The sequence below is a fragment of the Brachionichthys hirsutus genome, chromosome 6, assembly GCF_040956055.1.
Source record: "Brachionichthys hirsutus isolate HB-005 chromosome 6, CSIRO-AGI_Bhir_v1, whole genome shotgun sequence".
NCBI classification, from domain to species: Eukaryota; Metazoa; Chordata; class Actinopteri; order Lophiiformes; family Brachionichthyidae; genus Brachionichthys; species Brachionichthys hirsutus.
Genome location: NC_090902.1, coordinates 11,022,641 through 11,043,400, shown reverse-complemented (window position 1 = coordinate 11,043,400; position 20,760 = coordinate 11,022,641). Strand labels below are relative to the sequence as shown.

The following is a 20,760-nucleotide window of genomic DNA, read 5'->3' as shown; positions in this document are numbered from 1 at the left end:
TAAGCATCCACCCTGTTAAAGTGTCATTGATAGATCTACATTCTACTCATTCAGATTGCTGGTGCTGCACACTCGTAACTAAGAGAGCATAACAAAGTAAGGCAAAGCCAAAATTCTCCTCTTTATAATGTAGTGCTGCAGCTGGCCACACACACACACACACACACACACACATACCCACATGTGGCACAGTCACATCCTTCAGGCTTAAGAACGGTGCAACTACGACAGTCTCTATTGCTTACACACCACTGCAGCACACCGCCACAGCTGCATAATGTCTTTGTGGCATTTCCACCGTATCTCAGCAGCCCACGCTGGTGTGGCTTAAATTTGGTTCGTCATAGAAGGAGCTATTAAACAGGTTCTCAGCCATGGCAGTGAAACTGAATAAACATTTTCCTGTATCTTCCCTCAGTGTCGATCAGTCCAGTTTATGGCAGTACTTTTTTTATTTAATTTTTTTAAAACAGTCGGGCTTGTTTCTTGAGCTCATTTCTCTTCCATAGAGCCAATCGGTCAAAATCCTCCATGGTCATTCCGAAGACTTGGACAAACTCCTCTGGAGACAGGTGCCGCTGAAAACACACAGAGGATACATACATTTGACTATATAGTCATTAAAAAAAAATCAAATTAAATCTTATGTTGTTCTTTTCAACTTTGCTTTATTCGCCATTGATCAGATCACAAGTTCCCAAAGACAAATTTAAATTCAACAGTTACGGTGGTAGGCATGATATTTCTAAGACTTAAGACTCTGAACTCTTTCAGAAAGAAATACTTTACATTTCCATCCATGACAAGAGAACATGATGTGAGGCAAAAAAAAAAAAAAACAAGAGTCACAGACATAATTATCTTTAGCAGATCAATTCTGTTGAAATCGTTGAACATTTAACATTCTGGGCTTGGTTGGTGATCTATCAGACAGTTCTCAGGCATGTGCAGGGCTATTTCTGGTTTTAGTACCCTCACAACTTGGCTATGACGCAAGTATTTAGCCGAGCCATGAAAGGCCCTGTTCATGACTTACCTCCAGCCGGGCTCTGTCCACGTCTTTGGGGAGCCTGTTGCGACCTCTGGTTGTGACGACGAGCGCTTCATAGGGATATACCTGCAGACCGGGAGCCGCGCTTTAATGAACTGCAACCACTTCATTACAGCAACGCTGGGATTATTGAGTGTGCGGGCTGATTAGCACGGGACAAATTATTGAAGTTAATATTTTAAAGTCTTACCTTGTATTCTGCTGGGAGGAAAAAGGAAGAAAATTAAGTCAGTGCATTAGAAAAAAAAAAAAACCATTGAATCTTATCTTTTTAAATTCATATAAAATTACCTCTGCTTCCCCAGTTGACCTCGCTGCCAGTGTCATACTGGTACTGGTAGCAGTCTGCACTCTGAGGCTGCAGGGGGGTAGAGGGACAGCAATTTACAGACGCTGCTAGTACATATACAATGTGATGAGAACTAATAGTATGACGCCTGTGCCTCAAAGTTTGTACATCACATGCATTTTTTTTATAAAGTTTTTTTTATATTGAGTCCTGATCAGTAAATAAGAATGTAATTACAATGTAATAAATGTAACCAATGGTGCTGTGTGTGTCGTGCTGTGGCCTCACCCTCTGGATGCCATTGCGTCCATATCCTGGTAGCGAGGCTGACTTACAAGCAAAGTCTACAATAGGAAAGAAGAGTAAAATATGAACAAGACAACAGCTGGCTGAACTGTCCAATTTTCAAGGCGTTTAGGAAGTCATTCAACCTCAGTGCCAGAAGATGGCGCTAACGACTAATCTGAAGCTTGGTTGAATGTCAGTTCTGTCAACTGAAGGGTAATGTTAAAAAAAACAACAACAACTATAGTTTGAAACAGCTTTGATTTACACAATGGGATGGTTTACATGGCATGTCAATAATGTTGGAAGAAGTATTAAATATAAATAAACTCACCATTATCAGCACTGCACTGAGATCTGGGTGCTGTGAAATGAAAATATCATTACAATACATCTTTATTCTTTCCATTTGTGCCACTTGTTGCAAAAAAACAAAAACAAAATCACACCTGCTGCAGGATTTTTCATCTATTTCTCTCTTTTCAATTTTGATTCAATTTGTCAAACAAAAGTCAGGGAAATATGCTTGGGTAATTTGACAACCCCATCAGTTTAGTTTTGGGCAGTAAACTATACTGCCCAAAACACAGTAGACGGCCTGTGTTTCTCCCCGGGCCGTCTACCGAGGCCTGGGAGAAACACAAAACTTCCATAGGATACTGAGGCAGGAAAAAAATACATGCTGGGATGGTTCAGGGAGGAAGAGATGAAATCCAAAACGCGAAAACAATACACACAGACAAACCGCACACTCCATCTAATCGCACAACACAGCCTAGTTGGTTAGACGCCTTTGTTGCCTTTTAACCATAGCCAACAGATTCCTGTTCGGTCGCGTTCCCTGCCATTAGGGAAGCTTTAATGAGAGATCTTACTGCTCATAAATAAACCAGGACATGGGACACCAGCTGTGAGAACGAGCGAGCGAGAAACATACGCAGACAGAGCGATGGATTGATCGCGAGATGGAGAGTTAACAGAGCAGAGTCGGAGGAGAAAGAGCAAGCATGAAGAAGGAGATGGAAGAAGGAAGGGGCAAAAGGCGTCTGAAGATTTACCCCCACAGACACAACTCAGATGTGGTAAAACTGCTCCTTTGAATCAGGTTACAGTGTGTTTAGAAATGACAACAACAACAAGGAGCATCCACTGCTGTGACGGTCATATCGGTCCAACAGCAGCTGTTCTGTCATTTCAGAATCTCTCTGTCTCAATACACCACACGACCTAAATGAGCATTGACCCTCTCTGACCTCACTACCCTCACCCCACACCCCAGTGGCAGTAGATGTCAGGCTTCATAAAAAAAGCCCTCATGGCAACACAGGGAGGGTCACGGCCCCCCCAGTAGTACAGTCAGAGGTGGAGGCATTCGTGAATGTGCAGAAAGAGGAGGAAGAAACAAAGTGGGAAGTGCATTGGGGGCAGGGCGGATCCTTACATCCGTTGACGTTGTTGTTGAAAGCCATGGTGCCGTAGCCGGTCGTGTTCAGTGCTTCCTTGCTCCCACTACGCGAATTCCTCGCACTGCCCCAGGGGTCGTTGTCATAGGAACCAGATCTGGCTTTCATCTCCTCCTTTAGGATCATCCTCCCAATGCCACTCCCAATCTGAGCGGGCACGAGTAAAGAAGAAGAAGAAGGGGACGTCAAACAAAGGGAACACTGCTAATTTAAGGCCCAGAATATGTAAGATGGCGAAAGATGCCAATAAAGGGAAGGAGGATATATCAGGCATGCGGAATAGGAGGTGCATTATTTATGGATGTTTCTGAGGAGGTGTCTTTCTTCGAGATGATGACGATGATGATAGCGAGAAGGGAAATAATGAAGCTCTTACTCTTTGAAGACTCCAACTCTCTTCATCACCTCCTGTGGAGAAGCGTCGTCGAGGCATCCGATAGGCTAGGACAGGGAAAAAAAAACATATATACTTATCTACAGACCTCAGAGAGGGTGAGCAAATATACATGATGGCGCAGCGTCAACAAGGAAACTGCATTATTGTGGTGACATGACAATGTTTGCTACCTTTGGGAGAACTGGTGTAGCTGTAATAGTCAGACTCTGTCTGTGTGTATGGCTCAGGAGGGAACGTGGACAGTCTGGAGGACCGAAGGATGTCCTCGCTGGTCCTGCTTTTGGTGGCTGCATCAACATGATTGTCTGCAGGGTTAGGAGTGAAAAGAAAAGCAGACAGAATTATGATGAAACTAGTCATTCTGGCGAACACATGTTTAGATTCATTCTTATTCCATTTGTGGCCAAGGAGCCAGACGAGAGGATCGGTCCTTGTCTTGTCGCTCTGAATGCTAGACGTGAAGTAAAGTGGGTCAGCAGATGGAAACAAGTAAAGAGCTACTGCTGACCAAAGTTAGCACATTCAAAACTCACAAATTAATATATTAGATTTATTTAATCGTCAAAATAACTGGTTAAAAATGAGTATCTGTCAGTGTGCAGGTGGTCAGACCGTAGAACAAGATCTCATGTGTTTGTTACTTCCATGCTAAGCCGACTGTCTTCGTACTGAGCAAGCAGATTGGAGAGTGGAAACATTTCAACATCAACAATGTTATATCTGCTTTATAACATTTATAACCTTCATATAAATGTCTGTGTTATGTGTTTTTGGGATTATTACTTGGCCAGGCTGAGCAACGTTTTGGAGTCACTGCTGTCCAATTAGAAGGCTAAAAATATGTTTCCTTGCTTTGCCCAGGTTTTTGTCTCGATGCAGGAGATAAGAACGAGTTGACTACCAGTGAGTTTAATAGATGTTTGCATGTAGATTTTATGACTGATTCATGGAGTTAGGCTGGCTATCGCCCCTCGTTGCCATTCTTTAAGCCAAGCAAAGCTTCACCGTTGACGAGGTCTAACTCCCGGCACAAAAGCGAATAAGCACATTTCTTAAAATGACAGTACAAGTGGAGGAAAATGTGTTGATGAACACGACAGGGATGTATAGCTGACATATGATACAGTTTATATATATATAAAAAAACATTATATCTGTTGGACATAAATATTTTATCCAACAGGAAGAACATAACCAACATCATCCCAAGTTCACTTCCTGTTGAGCCTCGGGCACACATTCATTTCTTGAGTGTATGTGAGGTGATGATCTGCCACTCTATACTATGGAGCAGTCAATGAAAGTCAATGTGGGCGACATGCAGCGTAATGTCAGCTGGATCATCCTTCACTCTGTCTGTTAGCCATTAGCCGCGCCAGCTCCGATCCATGAACCATTGAATTCCTATATGTGAAGACAACCATGGTCTCCATGGTAGGAGACGCTTTCCACCAGAGGGCAGGGCGAGCCACTGCATGCACGCACGTACACACACACGCACACACACACACACACACACTGCCATACTCAACTCGGAGGACAAATAGATAACTAAAAAAACAATGGAAGACATACATACGCTGTTGCAACACTGGGAGAGACGGGACATGTCTAGTGAGTCAAACAGTGAGAGGAGGGAGATACTTACTGCAGCAAAGTGGAGCAGAAGGTGCAAGGAAGTGAATAAAAGTGATTGGATGCAATAAAAAAGAGGTGAAAAAAAGGGAAACATTATTGGAGCGTCCGAATGTGAAAGCCTTGCTACCCAGACGGAGATCTGCAGACTGTATTTTCTACACAGGTAGCAAACTTGCCAACGAGATAGTACATAAAAGGCCTTCAGCGCACGACGCAACACATCCTCACGCGTGTCTGCAGTGGCTCCGGAGTTATGTTGATACCGTTAATGCTGTACCCACAGAAAATAATAACCAATATAGCTGTTCACATTCAGAAGGACCAGCGCAAGTGACAGTGAAACGCGCGTGGATCCTAACAAGGTGAAGCTTATGTCGAACGTGACTTTTATTAGGAGATGACGACATTATTGAATTCACCATGAGCAATAATTCTACATCCACAGGAACATTATGGCCAGTGATGTACTAATTTTAGCTAAAAAAAAACACATTTACAAAGGTTGACACAGTTCACTCACTATACCACATAAACGACAACACTCACACATTACAGAACAACATGCAGCAACATAAAGATCAACCGTCCTCCACTGAGACATTGTCTGGAAAGGACAGTGAATCTTTTTGTTGTAAATATTTGACAGGAAGCACACCATCCAGATGGCAGAAGTTCATTTGAGTCCAATTACTTGTAAAAGGGTAAAAAAAAAATAGCAACTTGTTTTAACTGCACTGCTAGTTGACTGAATGGTAACATAAATCCACACAATTAGGAAATCTGCTCTCAAACAAGTACAACTACAGTAACAGCGTCTTACATCACTGGTCAATAAGAGAAGGAGAAATATAAGACACCTGCAAATTTACAGTTTCCGCTGTGGTTTGCTACATTCTTCTGTTTTATCCTGAGGAATCGTGCCCTGTGTGCAACCTTCACTGAATTCATAGTCCATCCTAGCTGGGATCGACCTTGGAGAGAACCTGCCTTGCTAAGGAAGCCTTGACCATCACGTATAGTCATGCATGTGATGCATACGGAATGTCCACTCAATTTTGCAACTTTAAAATAAAATCGCTGAATTTTTCTGATCTCAGGAGTCTGACGTCTATGCGCATTTTCAAACAGGCAAACCCTTGCATTTTTTTTTTTTTGTGGTTTTGATATTGATAGCTTCAATTTCTCTGATAACTGGAACGTCAATACTAATAAATTACACAGAGTGATTGAAAAACATCATTAGGTCAGCAGAAACATCTAATCTGCAGCACAGCACGACTAAACTGACAGGACAGGCAGGCTAAAGTGGGGCTAACTGCACTGTACCCGCTTTCTGATAGATGGGAGGCTTCCTGTAGATGTTGGGGTCCCCTGTGGCTGAGGAGAGAAAGAGGAGTTGGAGAGTTCAAACATGGAGGAGAGAGGAATTTAAATTGGGAATATTAAAAGGGAGTACAAGAGATTAGGGTGATGTTAATAAAGGAAGCAAAGATGCAACATGAGGGCAATAATATGTCAGTACAATTATACACGGTATAGAAATACGATGTCGCATTTTCTCACCCTTTATCCACATAACTCAAAAATGACCAGATGATCAGCAAATCATGGCCAATGAAGTCTAGAAAAAAAATCTATGAGATTCTGAGACGTGCCATGAAGAGGTGAGGAACCATACCTGGTACATGAAAATGTTTAGGGGGCTGGACGGTGGTGGGTGTGCCCGGTCGCCCCTCTTGACCATAATAAGGTGAACTTCTGCCACTCTCAGAACCTGCAGCTGGCCACAGTCGATCACAGCAAAGGAAACACGAGCATGAAGCAACGCCTCAACACAAGTCTCACCCATTCAGAGGGACACCAATCACTCGCTCAAACCACAAAGGGACACTGCATAACTGTTCCACTTGTGTAAGGACAGACATAACCAACTTGTCTTCACTTCACTGGATTACAGTGTCAATGAAACGACACCCGGGAGGCAACAATAACAAGCTGCCACAGATCATATTTTATGCTGGCATTCTAGTAAAATTATACAAGTGATGATGACATACTAATGGAAATGGAAAGAAAATTCTTAATCTCTTAAAACGAAAATTTGACATATTGGGGAAATCTTATTTTGAAGGGATATACGATGGATCATGTTAGCACGTCAATTCTGAAGATTTAAACCACATGTTGCAAAATTTAGCATAAAATACAAAAAATGATTGGCTTGATTAAATAACTTGACTTTAGTGGAATAACGAAAAAAACAACTACAAAATGGAAAAGCACTCAGAGAGCGCAGACCTCCGCCAAGCAGCTCATTCCCCTCCTAATTAGATTTACACCATCCACATGGTGATCTGACCAAAAGGTTATAAATTGTTCTTGGTATCTTTATGCACCAACCATGAAAATTAAAAGTGAATCAGATTTTTAACAGATTTTTTAATCCGTAGATGTTTTTTTTTTTAATGTGAAAATTTTATATTTTTTCCTGACTTCATTCTGTATCAGATCCAGAAGACATTTTGCATGATAGTGCATATCGGACATCTGTATGACTGTGATCTTTGGGGAGTGAATTGAATATATATTTTACAAATAAATGGGAAAACACAGATTTTATTTGTACCCAGACAGGTATCCGGATTGCTCTCAAAATCTAATGGGATCTAATTTAGACCAAGACCCATCTTCAGATATTTTTCATCAAGTTCCATCCAGCGGTTTTTCCGTAACCCTTCTAACAAAAAGACAAACGAACAAACGGCGTCAAAAACATAACTTCCTTGGCGGTGGTAATAAGAACCCACTTAAACATTGTTCGAATGGGCACCATCACTAGCTTTGCTTAGCATCGTTTGCAATAGAATGGCATTAAACTCTAACTTACCAGGGTAGCCGTAGTGCTGCGGAGAGCGAGGCATGATGGGTGACATGCCTTGACGACTGTACGTTGGTGAGTCGATATAACCTGGACTGGAGCACCGCCTCTGCTTCATGTCCAGGCTGTCATAGTCCTTATGATCAATACAAGGTAGAAGAAGGTAGGTGAAAGAAGAGCAGGTCGGCAACAAGGGATAAGATAGCTTAGCGACAGGCCAAAAGGATGGCCGTGCACATGTGCATACTTTAAGGCTCTGGAAGGGAGAATTCTTACCTGAGAATAGGGAGAGAGCGTCCCAAGTGACTGGAGAATCAGGGGAGAGACAGGAGTTAGTGTTTGTATCATTGCAGAGTAACAAAATATATCACTGTCTTGTTTTTACCGTATAAAACAATATATATTTTTGAACTAATTATGATCGGTGGGGGTTTTCTGCGTGGGGCAAAGCCGATTAGCTGAGTTTAAAGCTGTCAGCTGATGCTCTTTCACTTTGCTGCTGGGAATTAATGGATCAGAAGATCAATACTCTCTCATGTCTGCCTTCAAATACATAATTGAAATCTGTATCTTTACTTTTATCAGAACGCAAAATAAATTGAAATGTGAAGTTGTGGTTTTACTTGGTGCTCTATACTCAAACTTTGCCTTCGGCTAAACTAGTTAAACACTTGTGCACCAACAAACAGGACCTCTGTCTTCCGTCTGTAAGCTAAGCTGAGCTAAGATAACTAGCTGCTTCCCTCATGCTGACATATGAGGCAGTGATTCTTCTTCTCATCTGAGATTCAAATATGCAGAAATAATGTCAGCTCATATATTCCCATTTTTAACAGTTTCACAAAAGAAATCACAGTAGACTAGACAAAAAGCGATCGAACAAGATGTTCACCTATATGTTATTAATTTATTGCTATGACTCAATGTCATCCTGTGAGTCGATAGATTTGTAGTTAATGCTTTTATACACTGACAAAAAAGAGAGTGATGAGATCTCCTCATGACAGGCGTGCCGGTTTCTGCAGTGTTTGCTTGGGGAATAAATTATCAGTTTGTCCATTTTTTTTCATTTATTTATATTTCCATTTTTGCTTAAACAATTTCTAATCTAAACATAATCACAAAACAACATTCACAAAAAGAAAATGTAAGTCATGAGCACTTAAAAAAAAGACTGAACAGTAGTGATGTCACAATTCTTATTTGTTTGATTTTCCCCCTGTGAACAGACCAAAGATGAGACCAAAGCTATAGCTTTAGCCTGGAGTGTGGATCAGTAGTACCTCCCCATAGCTGTAAGTGTCTAGCCTGTCATCAGAGGTGTATCTGAGGTAGGGCTGGTATGAGGAGCACATGAGGTCTGGCTGTTGGACCTCATATATGGCTTTGACCTTTGGCAGGGCAGCTAGATCCTTATAATCTAGGAAATCATTCTTCACTCTGGCCTGGAGAGAGGACACACATAAACCAAAGACAACACAAACAAGACCAAACATCAACCACGTGGACGCTGCACAATAACAAAGAAGGATGGACACTCCACCAGTGACAATGAGTGAATCATGCAGGGCTGCGACGAAGTGAGGAAGAGTTCATGCAGCCCACTTTAGCCTGTACATGCTGCATGCATTCACGTATTCACAAAAGCACACATGTAGGCTGCAGAGCCTAACGGCAATGCAAGTTGTTGAGATTCAGGAGCTCGGAAGCTAAGAGCCGGAGCGAGTAGATTGCATGCACAACAAGCATGCTTACACTGCATTCTCCCCCATCCATCACCTCCAACACAGAGGTCATCGCTTATGAGAAGGGAGCAGAGCAGGGCATGGCTGGGCAGACTCCTGCTCGCACACTGACAACCCCTGACATGCTAATCCTTCCAGCATGCAGCAACAGTCAGCAGACTGTCGAGCAGCACAGTGGGACACTGTTGCATGCATGAGTGATGGCCCATTTTAAAATGGAACTGGTCCAACTCTGGATGCACAGAGAGACAACCTTCACATAAACCTGGTGCAGTCCCCAACTAGCAAACATATATACAGTATATATGTACATGCAGTATTTTTTATTTTGTGTAAATGACATTTACACAAACACATATAGGCATCTAGTTTAAAACTGGGACAACATTTTGTTAACATGTGAATGTTCCATTTTTAGATATGCAGGTTGCATTTAAACTTTTATCAATCAAATTTGCAATAATTGTGATGATGATCACTTAAATTTAAAAAAAGCCCACAGGATCGTGCAACCGGAACAAATTGCTTGGTTTATCACTTCAAGATGCTTTACGACTTGGGATTCCCTTTCTTCTAAAAACTCTAAAGGGCTATTTTCTGCTCTTTAAAGACAGAAAAGCATGAAACACGAGTGTAAAGCTGCGTTCACACCTGACCATTGTCATTTTGTTGCAAAGATCACTGAAGCGGTAAACTGCTTGGGCCCTGAGTCAGTGCTAGAGCGATACAGGGAAAATGTGCTCATCGCCTGAGATGAGGACACTGGATTCCGTAACCCCTGAAGTATCTGCTGTTTTGGGTGGGGATGTGGGTGCTGTTCTAAACAACAACCAAACAGCAACTCACCGGGGACCAATAGCCATGCAGGCACTCTGAGTTGTGAAACTGAACAGCGCTCGGCTGTGACAGAGCAACAGAGTGAATAGTCCGGTGTGAATCCAGTTTAAGACTGACAGCGTGATGGTGTTGGCTGGACACGAACAGCGACAACGTCCACTGCACTGTGATATGTAGTTCAGAAAATAGAGCCCTCAGCTTTGCCTAAGGCTCTGTAATGTCATACTCTCAGTAGGTACAGAGTACAGTGGGCAAAAAGCAAACACAAGAAAGCTGCTGGGCTGAGAACGTTCATTTTAAAATCCCACCGCGTTCACGGCCCGAGGTTGTTACGCTGACACTTGCAGGCACGAATGCAAGGAAGCGCAGAGGATGGTGGGACAGTTTTGAATCATAAATCAAAGGACTGGACAAAGTTCAATGCATGGAAATGCAAGCTTTGCATTGCAATTTTCTTGCTTCTTTTTAACTCCTGCCACGTCACTGACGACACAGAGGTTAGGACACAGACAGGTGAGCAGGCCAGGGGGAGTGAGCAGCCTCTAACCATTGGGTGGTGCTGGTGTATGTTAGGTGCAGCAGCTGTGCTTTGAAGGCATAAGCTCTGGTGGCCGCTACTAGTTAGTGACTCAAAGTTACTCAATTCTAACACACTTACACATATAACCCGACTGGGAGAGCCTATGGACGAGCCCGGTGGGGAGATGGAGGCCTCTGACAGACGTCTGTGCTGTGAGGTACAAACAGACAGAGGTAAAAAAAAAAAAAGGAAAAGAGAGAACGTACATGTAGAAGAAATTAGAATTTTCAATTGAAGATTGTCACTTTGAACTGTCTCTCACCCTCAGTCTCCTCTCCGCCCTCGCTGCCTGCTTGCATAAGGGGTGCCACACCTCACACCCTGATGAACGGGAAAGGCAGAGAAAGTCAGGCTGTTGTTGGGTGTTCCCAAATGCCGCGCATTCATGAGACACGCACTGTAAAATATATGGGTGTGGCCACACTGGCATCCAGTCTCACCTGTCAGGTACATTTCCTCTCCTTCTTTGAACATCATGTTGCAGCGGGAACATCGAGCGCAGGTCGGATGGTAGTGCTTTCCTCCTGCCTGTCGGGGCGAGAAGAGGAGGCGTGACTGAACAAAGTCAAATTCCTGTGTTCTTTTCTGAGGGGAATCTGCATGTTTTCCCCGTGTCTATTTGAGTTCTCTCCAGATTACGCCCCCCCCCCCCCCCCCTACAGTGACTACAGTCATTGCATAGACTGTAGTTTTTTCATCATCATGCAGCCATTTTACACCAGCCACTTTCCTCCATTGCAAAATTAGAACAAAAGGTCCCCTTTGGACAAGACGGACACACGAGCATGAAACGTGTCCTTGTCCAGTCCCTGAGAGTAACGCATGGTACAGGTGAAACTGACACATGAAACAATGCAGTTGTTGTGCATCCTGGTGCTTCTCACACACGTCTCTGCAGGGCTGATGGCTGGGGTTCATTCCTGTGCCACTACCCCTGCCTCTTTAATGCAACATTAGTGAATTTCTATTTATAGAAACATCGCTGACATAGAGACCTGAGTGTGTGTGTGTGTGTGTGTGTGTGTGTGGAGTTGGGCATTATGAGGTAATTTTACGATGCACTGATTTTCCTCTTCTTTCATGAAGCTAAGTGTTTTAAGTAATATGCAGGAAATCAGGCCTCTCTGATGAATGTGTTCTCTCAATGAGCATTACTCCGACTGAAGCTGAACCAATCCCTGCTCTGCTCATCTGTCTCAGGTTACTGTGACAGGGAAGGCAGCAGCTTTCTGTGCAGCGGAATGTTTACTGTCTGTGTTTGCATGGTATCAATGCCACAGCTGCTGCTATCACATCTATTGAGGACTCCATTATCTCCGTGCATGTAATAGAATGCTATATTATTTTTTCAGATAAAGGAACGAGAATTAAAATATTTATTTATTTAAAGCAAAGAGGGTTCATGTTCCGCTTTCTCCTCCTTTGTGTCTCTCTTTATCCCTGTATTACTCTATTTAAACTATTCACCAAGCCCCCCAAACAACCTTTGGCTCTGGAAAGTTGAACCGAAGAGGCCACTGAGGAACAAACCTAACAATCAACACAGATGTAAACACGGACTAATGTGTGGGAATCAGGAAATCCGTGGATGTGTGAATAATGAGTCCTCTTTCTCCAAATCTCTATGATGTAGGCGGTGAGTGGAAACTTCATCCCAAGAGCCTTCTTTAAGAAATATGCAAAAAATGTTTAAAAATTGAATATTAATAGAAAAGGCTACAATTTAGGAAACATATCATTTTATTTTTGTCTCGAGACTAAAATATTAATTTTTTTTAGGTATTTACTGTTTGTATAGTACAAGTCACACTCCAACTACCGGTAGTATGACAAATTTTATAAACGTCAGGTAGTTCTAGAATAGTAATAGTAAACAGAATGGAATTAGATTGACTGATAGATAAAACACGTGTAAAATCAGATACCTAATCAAAAACAAGCTACATGTTCTTATCATGAATGTATACAAGCATGTTAATGTTCTTAGCGTGTGGTGAGGAAAATCAGTTGTATGTTGCATCTTAAAGACATAAATGATCATGATATCAACATTTGTGAGGAGACAACTATGAATGTGTCACATGTGGAGTTGCATTCAAAGGTTCCCTGTGAGAGGATGATTCTTGGGGGAGATAAAGGGTGACATGTCCCCATGTCTATTAATAGCCAAGAGAGGCTGATAGGAACAAAGCACTTTACACCCGCCATTCTGACACGCACAGGAGAACAGGGACAAGTCACAGTGTGTGTCTACGTGTGTGTGTAGGATCATACTCATATTGTAATTAGTGCCACTTAAGAAATCCTGCCCTGAGATGAGGCTGCTGTTTTGACTGATGTGATGACAGTCGGCTTAATACACACATTTTTATACCATCTCTAAAACAAAACTGCACATCATATCACGGACACATGCACTGGTCATGTATGAAGGGAAAAAAAGAGAACATATCGATAATCTATACAGAAACCATGCTGCAAAGAAAATTGAGCTTATTTTTGCAAAATTATTCCTCAAAGACTTTGGAGTATTAAACTTAAACTTTTGTTCATTTTTTTTTACGTATATATATATATATATATATTTATACCCACTCATATTATTTACTGTAACTGGCAGTTATTTGGAAGACAACCTTCACAGGACAAGATTGGTACTCGCATTCCACCATTTAAGAGTCAAACCTGTGAGAGTGTGTCAAACAGAATTTCACTGTCTGCTCCCACCAGGCGAGAGACACACTCCAGAGGCCATTTCAAATCAGTTTGTATCCAACTCACCACTGTTGACTTGTAAACTTTTTACTAAACTTTCAGTAGAAGAATAATTTCCTCTGCACTTTTTACCCTCAGATCTTTTTTATAACCTCCCTTCTCATTACAATTCGATCCAAGTCCTCCCTCTACTGTGGACTGGCCAGCCGTGCATCGAGGCAAAAGTGAACCATGACCATGTGCACCGTAGTTGAATTTGTTTTGGGGCAGTACGACGGCAGACTCTACTCTCAATGTCAAATGCTCTATTGCTGCACAATCCACACTAGCTAAATCTCTTTAAACGTTGCATATCCTGTTGAAACCTGGCCTTCCTCTTACCTCTAGAACCCTTCCACTGATGAATCTGCTGCAGGTCTCACATTTCACCCCGTACTGGGCATGGTAATCTGCCTCACAGTATGGCACGCCATCCCTGCAACATAAATAATGAAAAAAAACACTTTAATGTGTCAAATGCACGGTTTATCCTGTCTGGAGAGAACCTGGGGAAGAATAACGGAGGCATGCGTCATGTCTGGATCATGAGAACAAAAGGCTTCAAAATGTTGTATTGTGGTTTTTTTTTGTTGTTGTCATTTCACACACTCACTTGCTGATGTACTCTCCTGTGAGAACCATGTTACACGTGCGACATCTGAAGCAGCTGACATGCCACTGCTTCTCCAATGCCAGGAGAGACTGGCCCTGCTTGATCTCCTCTCTACAGCCTGCACAGTCTGGAGAGGTATGGGAAAAGGAGAAGAAAAGAGACAGGAAGGAAAGGAAAGAAAAGAAAAGAAATGATGGAAGCAGTGTAATCGTGTATCCATAAGCACCCATGCAGTTTATTTTAACCCGTGTGTAGGACAAACATCCTAACCCTAACCTCGCAGCTGCACTGGATCAGCTGACGATCCCGCCTTGTGCCTCTGCACTGTTCTGTGATATTGCTGAAGAGAAAACTGTGACTGTGATTGAAGAAAACCTGAATTGTTATTGAGTATTACCGGTATTTGTAATATACCGGTGCGACTAAATGCCACCACTGTAAACGTGTTGACCAGGCTGTGTGATGGAACTCAAAGCCTTTGAGCCTAATGTTCCATTCTGAAGTATTTCATCAACGCTTTTGAAAAAATTACCAGACATATTCTAATTCATGTAAATTAAATAAACATCCATTCATTACTTTTTTCATTCATTTTTATTCATAAAAAACAATTTTCTCCAGTGTTTTGGGGCTGAGACTATTTCTGTTTGGAGTGTGTGACTTTCTGTTGTGGTTGTTCAAGCTATTTTTTATGTTGAAAATAAAATAGCTTGGTGTCCATACTCTCTTACTCCTGAATAGATGCCCAAGCCACCTCATTTGGCTCCTCTCAATGCGGAGGAGCAGCGGCTCTACTCCAAGATCCTCCCGGATGACTGAGCTTCTCACCCTATCTCTAAGGGAGAGCCCCAGCCACCCTACGGAGGAAGCTCATTTCAGCTGCTTGTACCCGCAATCTTGTTCTTTCGGTCACTACCCAAAGCTCGTGACCATAGGTGAGGGTAGGAACAAAGATCGACCGGTAAATCGAGAGCTTCGCCTTTCGGCTCAGCTCTCTCTTCACCATGACCAATCTGTGTACGGTCCGCATGACTGCAGACGCTGCACCGATCCGTCTGTCAATCTCCCGCTCCATTCTTCCCTCACTCGTGAACAAGACACTGAGGTACTTGAACTCCTCCACTTGGGGCAGGATCTCCTCCCCGACCTGGAGGGTGCACTCCACCCGTTTAGATTTAGAGGTGCTGATTCTTGTCCCGGCCGCTTCGCATGCGGCTGCGAACCAATCCAGTGAGAGCTGGAGGGCACGGCCTGATGAAGCCAACAGGATCACGTCGTCTGCAAAAAGCAGCGACCCGATCCTGAGGTCACCAAACCAAACCCCCTCAACGCCCTGGCTGCACCTAGACATTCTGTCCATAAAAGTTACGAACAGAATGGGTGAAGGGCAGCCCTGGCGGAGTCCAACCCGCACTGGAAATAGGTCCAACTTATTGCCAGCAACGCGGATCCGGACACCCCGTACTCCCGGAGCACCCCCCACAGGACTCCCCGAGGGACAAAGTCAAAGCTGTCCGCGAGCCTGGGCCCACCTATCTGCACAAACTGTTGTCTATGTCTTAAATAGCTTGACAGCCAATCGCGTGACAGTGGAAAACATCTTTACAGCGGACTTGCAGAATCCAACAAAACAGTTTCTCTTTGTTTTTTTCCGGTTCTCCAGATGCTGGACCAGAGTCTGAATGATCAGATCATAAGCATGTTGCTTCCTAGAGCACATGTACAATAGCGCCATCATATCTGAGCCCCACACTTTACACAAGTCCTTCTGAACTGCCTTGGCGATCCGCTGATGGTCGAGTACATCTGCATTGATGAAAATCTTCAAACTTGTTATCTTTCTGAGGAGCATTTCTGTCAGAGATGTTATGATGCCATTGCAGATGTTAAGGTCAATTAGTGCAAACGCTCTAGTGCTAAAAATATTACAGACAAGTGCTGCTACTATTTGAAAGCACAATTTTTCGATCTCTGACATCGGCTGATGCGGTGTGCCGTTTGATGTCTTTGTGCTACACTCCTTTGATGCAATGAAGACCAGTGAAACCTTGTCACCTATAATTTGTTTGTTTGAAACAAGTCTGGTCGGTGATCCATTGGAACCAGAGGAACCTTTGGTTGCAATGCCATCTTTCGCTTCTGATTGATTTATCATTATTGCCTGGCAAATAGTTGCAGATAATTGAGAAATCATATCACTACACATTGGTGATAAGACAGTGTCTGTTGCTTGATCAACCTTCCCCGATTGAAGATTGTCGCATTGTTCCTGTGGCAACATGTCAATGTGCTCAACAAAGCATTGTCCAAGGGCTTGTACTGGTACTACAGACTCCAAATCCATGGTTTTTGGTTTTGGTGAAACTGTGTCCATCTTTAAGTTTTCCATTACTCTAATAGACCACTTTTGCTGGTAAATTCAAGATAGGATGATATATTTATATAATATAGGGTGATATTTTTGTCTTTGATCTTCAAAAGAAGTTATGGTCAGCAGCACCGGTAGAGTTCAAAGCTTCAAAGCAATAACGGGCATCCCGCATCCGACATCAAAGATTTAATTCATTAACTCATTCAGTACCAGCAATATTTGAGCATTTTGACCAATCTTTCAAGATCCACAGAATATTGTGTTCTATGACCAATGAACCACCTAAATAAACAGTCCCTTCTTTCATCAGGAATAAATTTTGTTTAAAATTTATGTGGTTATGCAAATCTGCATGGCTGCAGTCATTTGTACAGCCACCTCCTTAATCAATAATGCTGCTAATGCGCTTGGCGGCTTGTTTTTTTTCCAACTGAAAGCACATGACTGAAGGCAGGCAGGAAGCAAGTGTCACTGAAATAGCCTCAGAGTAGAAGCAGCTGTAAAAAAAAATCCCCCTCACATGAGACTTCTGTGAATGTCTGTCTATTTATCGCTCTTAAACACAGATGCACACTGTATGCAAGCGTAATGCCCATTTCCATGGCCCTCAGAACGATGCCAAGTGTTAGCGACCATAACCAGAGCGAGACAGATGCAACATGGAGCAGAGCCTGCGAATGATGCACTGTTGAGAATCAAAATGCAGACAAAAGGTCAGCGTTTGTTTCCATTTCCAAGAGGTTCGGCTTAACATTTTCTGACCAGGTCTACTGTCCCTCAGGAGACACCAGGAGTCACAAGAGACCACTTCATCCACCCTGCCAGAGAAGACAAACTGGCTTTGCAGTCCAAAAATATATATAATATTTCCCACCATGTTGTCATATAATATATTTTTCATGCCCTTTGCGCTGATGTAAACATTTCGTACCGGATAATTGCATTTCTATCAATTTCACACCATTTACGTGCCTTATAAAATACCACAATTAGACATGAACAGGCTGTAAAGGCCAGTGCATTATATTTAGTGTCTGCAAACTCTGTCCTGTTTCATAGACTGCCTCCTAAAAACAGTGTAATGAACATGCACTTGGGGGTGGGGGGGTCCATTTGAATTTTATTCTCCTGAATGGAGCGATCTGTCGAGGTCAGTTATTCACTACCTCGCCAACATCTGTTCTTGCTGCGAGCAACAGGCTGTAATAATAGAAAACAGTCCATGTCAATAAGCATTGCTTTGTATTCTCATCATTTGCCATCTTCCTGATTTACACTGGAGGATGGACAGTTGACCCCCCATGAAAATACATTTTACACTAACTTGTATAAAAGATCCACAGGCATGTTCACATGTGGGAACAGGGAATTCGCAACGATGTCTATTCATTAATGAATGACCGCTGAGTCTGTTTGTCTTACGTAATTTCCATCTGGTGGATCAGAATGCCGGGTCAGACCGCTGATCTGTCACTTGATTAGCTAAATGACTTAAATAGGCCTCGTGGACACATCACATTAGACTTGATGCACCGCAGCGTCAGGTGGGAGTCTAAACGGACCAAAGAGTGCCGGGAGGAGGCTGTACTCACGGCTGGGCCCGTGGATCTTGATTGGTTCATTTGGTTTTAGGAGTTTGTGAGAGCACTGCTGGCACACGCAGTCCTTTCCACTGAACGTCACTCTGTCTCCAATGGGGAAGGGCTTACTGAGGAGCAAAAAAAAACAAAAAAACAAGCATGATACGTTTAAAAAATGTCAGTTTGTTTCCATTAAATCTGAGCGTACACGTGGATGCTGGCAGAAACATGATTGGCTGATTGGGTGAAGCCAAATGCTGTCTGACATCCTGACAATACAGTCCCAGTTAAAGTGATGAGTTAACATGATAGCGGTTGCAGGAGCACCTGGCAGATGTGTGATTAAAGTGTGTGATAATGTGAAGCGGCCACGGGCTTCAAAAGACAACTGGCTCATTTGGTGAGAAGGACAAATGATTCGTGGGGCTGTGGGGCTCCTCTCGCTATCGCCGCACAGCCGGTGCCACCGGGTCGCCGGTTCCTTCGCGAAGTTCAAGATAAATTAAGATTAAGAAAAGCAAATACACGGAGATGGATTTGAAAACATAACAGCAAGCCAGGGCCTATGAAATCAAATCAACCATATCGTGATGCACGATTTGGTCCTGCTCCCTCTTCTGATGTGTTCTCGTGGAGACAGATTGATTTTTTTCTTTTTTTTTTAGGATGTAGCTATGAATGGGCAGCTAAAAGGCTTAGGGAAGGCTGTTTAAAAGACACTGACAGCAGTAATCCTTTTACCCCCCCCCCTCCAAGCTCTAGAGCCAGAGCCAAGACCCAGAGGGAGGCTCCCCGTCTCCAGCAGAGAAGCACATCCACACTGATGCTGCACGTACAGAGGCAAGCGTAATAAACTTCTTCGGCGGCTCAGAAATATCCTTCTATGGGAGCTCAGGAGCCTTTTTTTACGCCTGTTTCTGTCGGAAATGGCAAAAATGTTATTCCTTCAGTTTTTTTTTTTTACATTATTAAATGAAGGAAAACACGCCGACACAAAACAGAAAGGACAAACACACGAGCAGAACACGCAAAACAATGGTTCACAATATAAATGATTCAACACAGACCCAGTCAACCCTGAAAGGAGCACGAGTCAATGCAAACTGATAGAGAGGCTCCATTTCAGTTCAGCCCTTTTAGTTAATTCTTATGTTAAACATTTCATTTTAATTCCTCAACCATTGGCCATATTGAGCAAAGTACATTCCAACAGCCGTCTGGAGAGTCTGATGAGGTTATGCCATCAATGCGACTTGTTTGTTTGTGAATACACAACAACTGAACAGATTCTAAGCAGAAAAGTGAACTCTGCCAGTGGTAGTCCATGAGATCATTAAGATCTGAATAAATGATGTTATTTCAGTCCATGTCAAAATTATAAAAATAAATAAATCTGGAGCCATCGGGATTATCTCCCAGGACCCTGCAAAATCCTGCGTGGCAAAAAAGAACACTGTAAAAAAAATAAAACTGCCTGTACATATCAGGTATCTGCTTTCAATCTATGGAAACAAATTTTGAACTGATTTCACCAAAATGTTAAAGAAGTAAAACTATAGAATTCTTTTTGAGATGTCAAAAGTCCCATCTTCAGTCTGGCAAGGTTTTAAGGAAAAAGTACACAACATGGGGAAGCATGTACAGTTTCGCTCTTTAAAAACAACTGTATTCTTTCTAGAATGTTTTTGCCTGACTGTCATTATGTCTATCTCTGATGCAGCTGACGCCCAGTGTGTGTGTCTTGTGACCTTGTCTTTACCTGCGCATTGCTCTCACTCTCTCAAGACATTCTTGCCTTGTCAGCTTTACTCAGGGCTTTAAAAATTCACTCTGCTTCCATATTTAATACATGTTGTTTTTTTAAAACCCGTCCCAGAAGTAAAACTATTTCGGGCTTTTAGCAGTATGAACTCTGACTCGGATCGCTCATGTCACAGAGAGGAACTTGTCATTTGCCTTCATTAGAACGCAGAGTCTTAATGACAAGGAGAAAGTAAGACGATGATGATGATAAAGGCATGAGGGAAGATGATGTGAATGTGGTGATGATGATTAAGATCGGGGGGGGGGGGGGGGGGGGGTTATAACTGAAATGATGATAATGATGAAGGAGGGTTAGAGGAGAAAAAATAGAGGCGGTACAAGAAAAGGATGTGAGCAATTTGACAGAGGGCAGAAGGAGCAGAGAAGAAAAGATTCACCCTCCGGCCTCCGATGTCTCTTCCAGTTTACTCCACATACCCTGACACACACACACACACACACACACACACACACAC

The 20,760-nt window shown here is 42.8% G+C and overlaps 1 protein-coding gene across 1 annotated transcript in view; it reads right to left on the bottom strand.

The window, feature by feature from the left end:
• Positions 1-224: 224 nt before the first annotated feature.
• The window catches only part of ablim3 (actin binding LIM protein family, member 3), a 36,097-nt gene continuing 15,561 nt past the window's right edge, over positions 225-20,760 (bottom strand). The window contains exons 4-23 of the mRNA XM_068740042.1: positions 18,494-18,609; positions 14,531-14,657; positions 14,260-14,353; positions 11,604-11,691; positions 11,426-11,484; positions 11,242-11,313; positions 9,285-9,446; positions 8,278-8,307; positions 8,011-8,137; positions 6,802-6,897; positions 6,450-6,500; positions 3,656-3,790; positions 3,465-3,529; positions 3,067-3,235; positions 1,960-1,989; positions 1,629-1,684; positions 1,343-1,409; positions 1,242-1,252; positions 1,037-1,117; positions 225-578 (exon numbers count right to left, since the gene is read on the bottom strand). Of these exons, the coding sequence (XP_068596143.1) occupies positions 465-578; positions 1,037-1,117; positions 1,242-1,252; positions 1,343-1,409; positions 1,629-1,684; positions 1,960-1,989; positions 3,067-3,235; positions 3,465-3,529; positions 3,656-3,790; positions 6,450-6,500; positions 6,802-6,897; positions 8,011-8,137; positions 8,278-8,307; positions 9,285-9,446; positions 11,242-11,313; positions 11,426-11,484; positions 11,604-11,691; positions 14,260-14,353; positions 14,531-14,657; positions 18,494-18,609 (1,750 nt within the window). The 3' untranslated portion in view covers positions 225-464. The remainder of the gene's footprint in view (positions 579-1,036; positions 1,118-1,241; positions 1,253-1,342; positions 1,410-1,628; positions 1,685-1,959; positions 1,990-3,066; positions 3,236-3,464; positions 3,530-3,655; positions 3,791-6,449; positions 6,501-6,801; positions 6,898-8,010; positions 8,138-8,277; positions 8,308-9,284; positions 9,447-11,241; positions 11,314-11,425; positions 11,485-11,603; positions 11,692-14,259; positions 14,354-14,530; positions 14,658-18,493; positions 18,610-20,760) is intronic.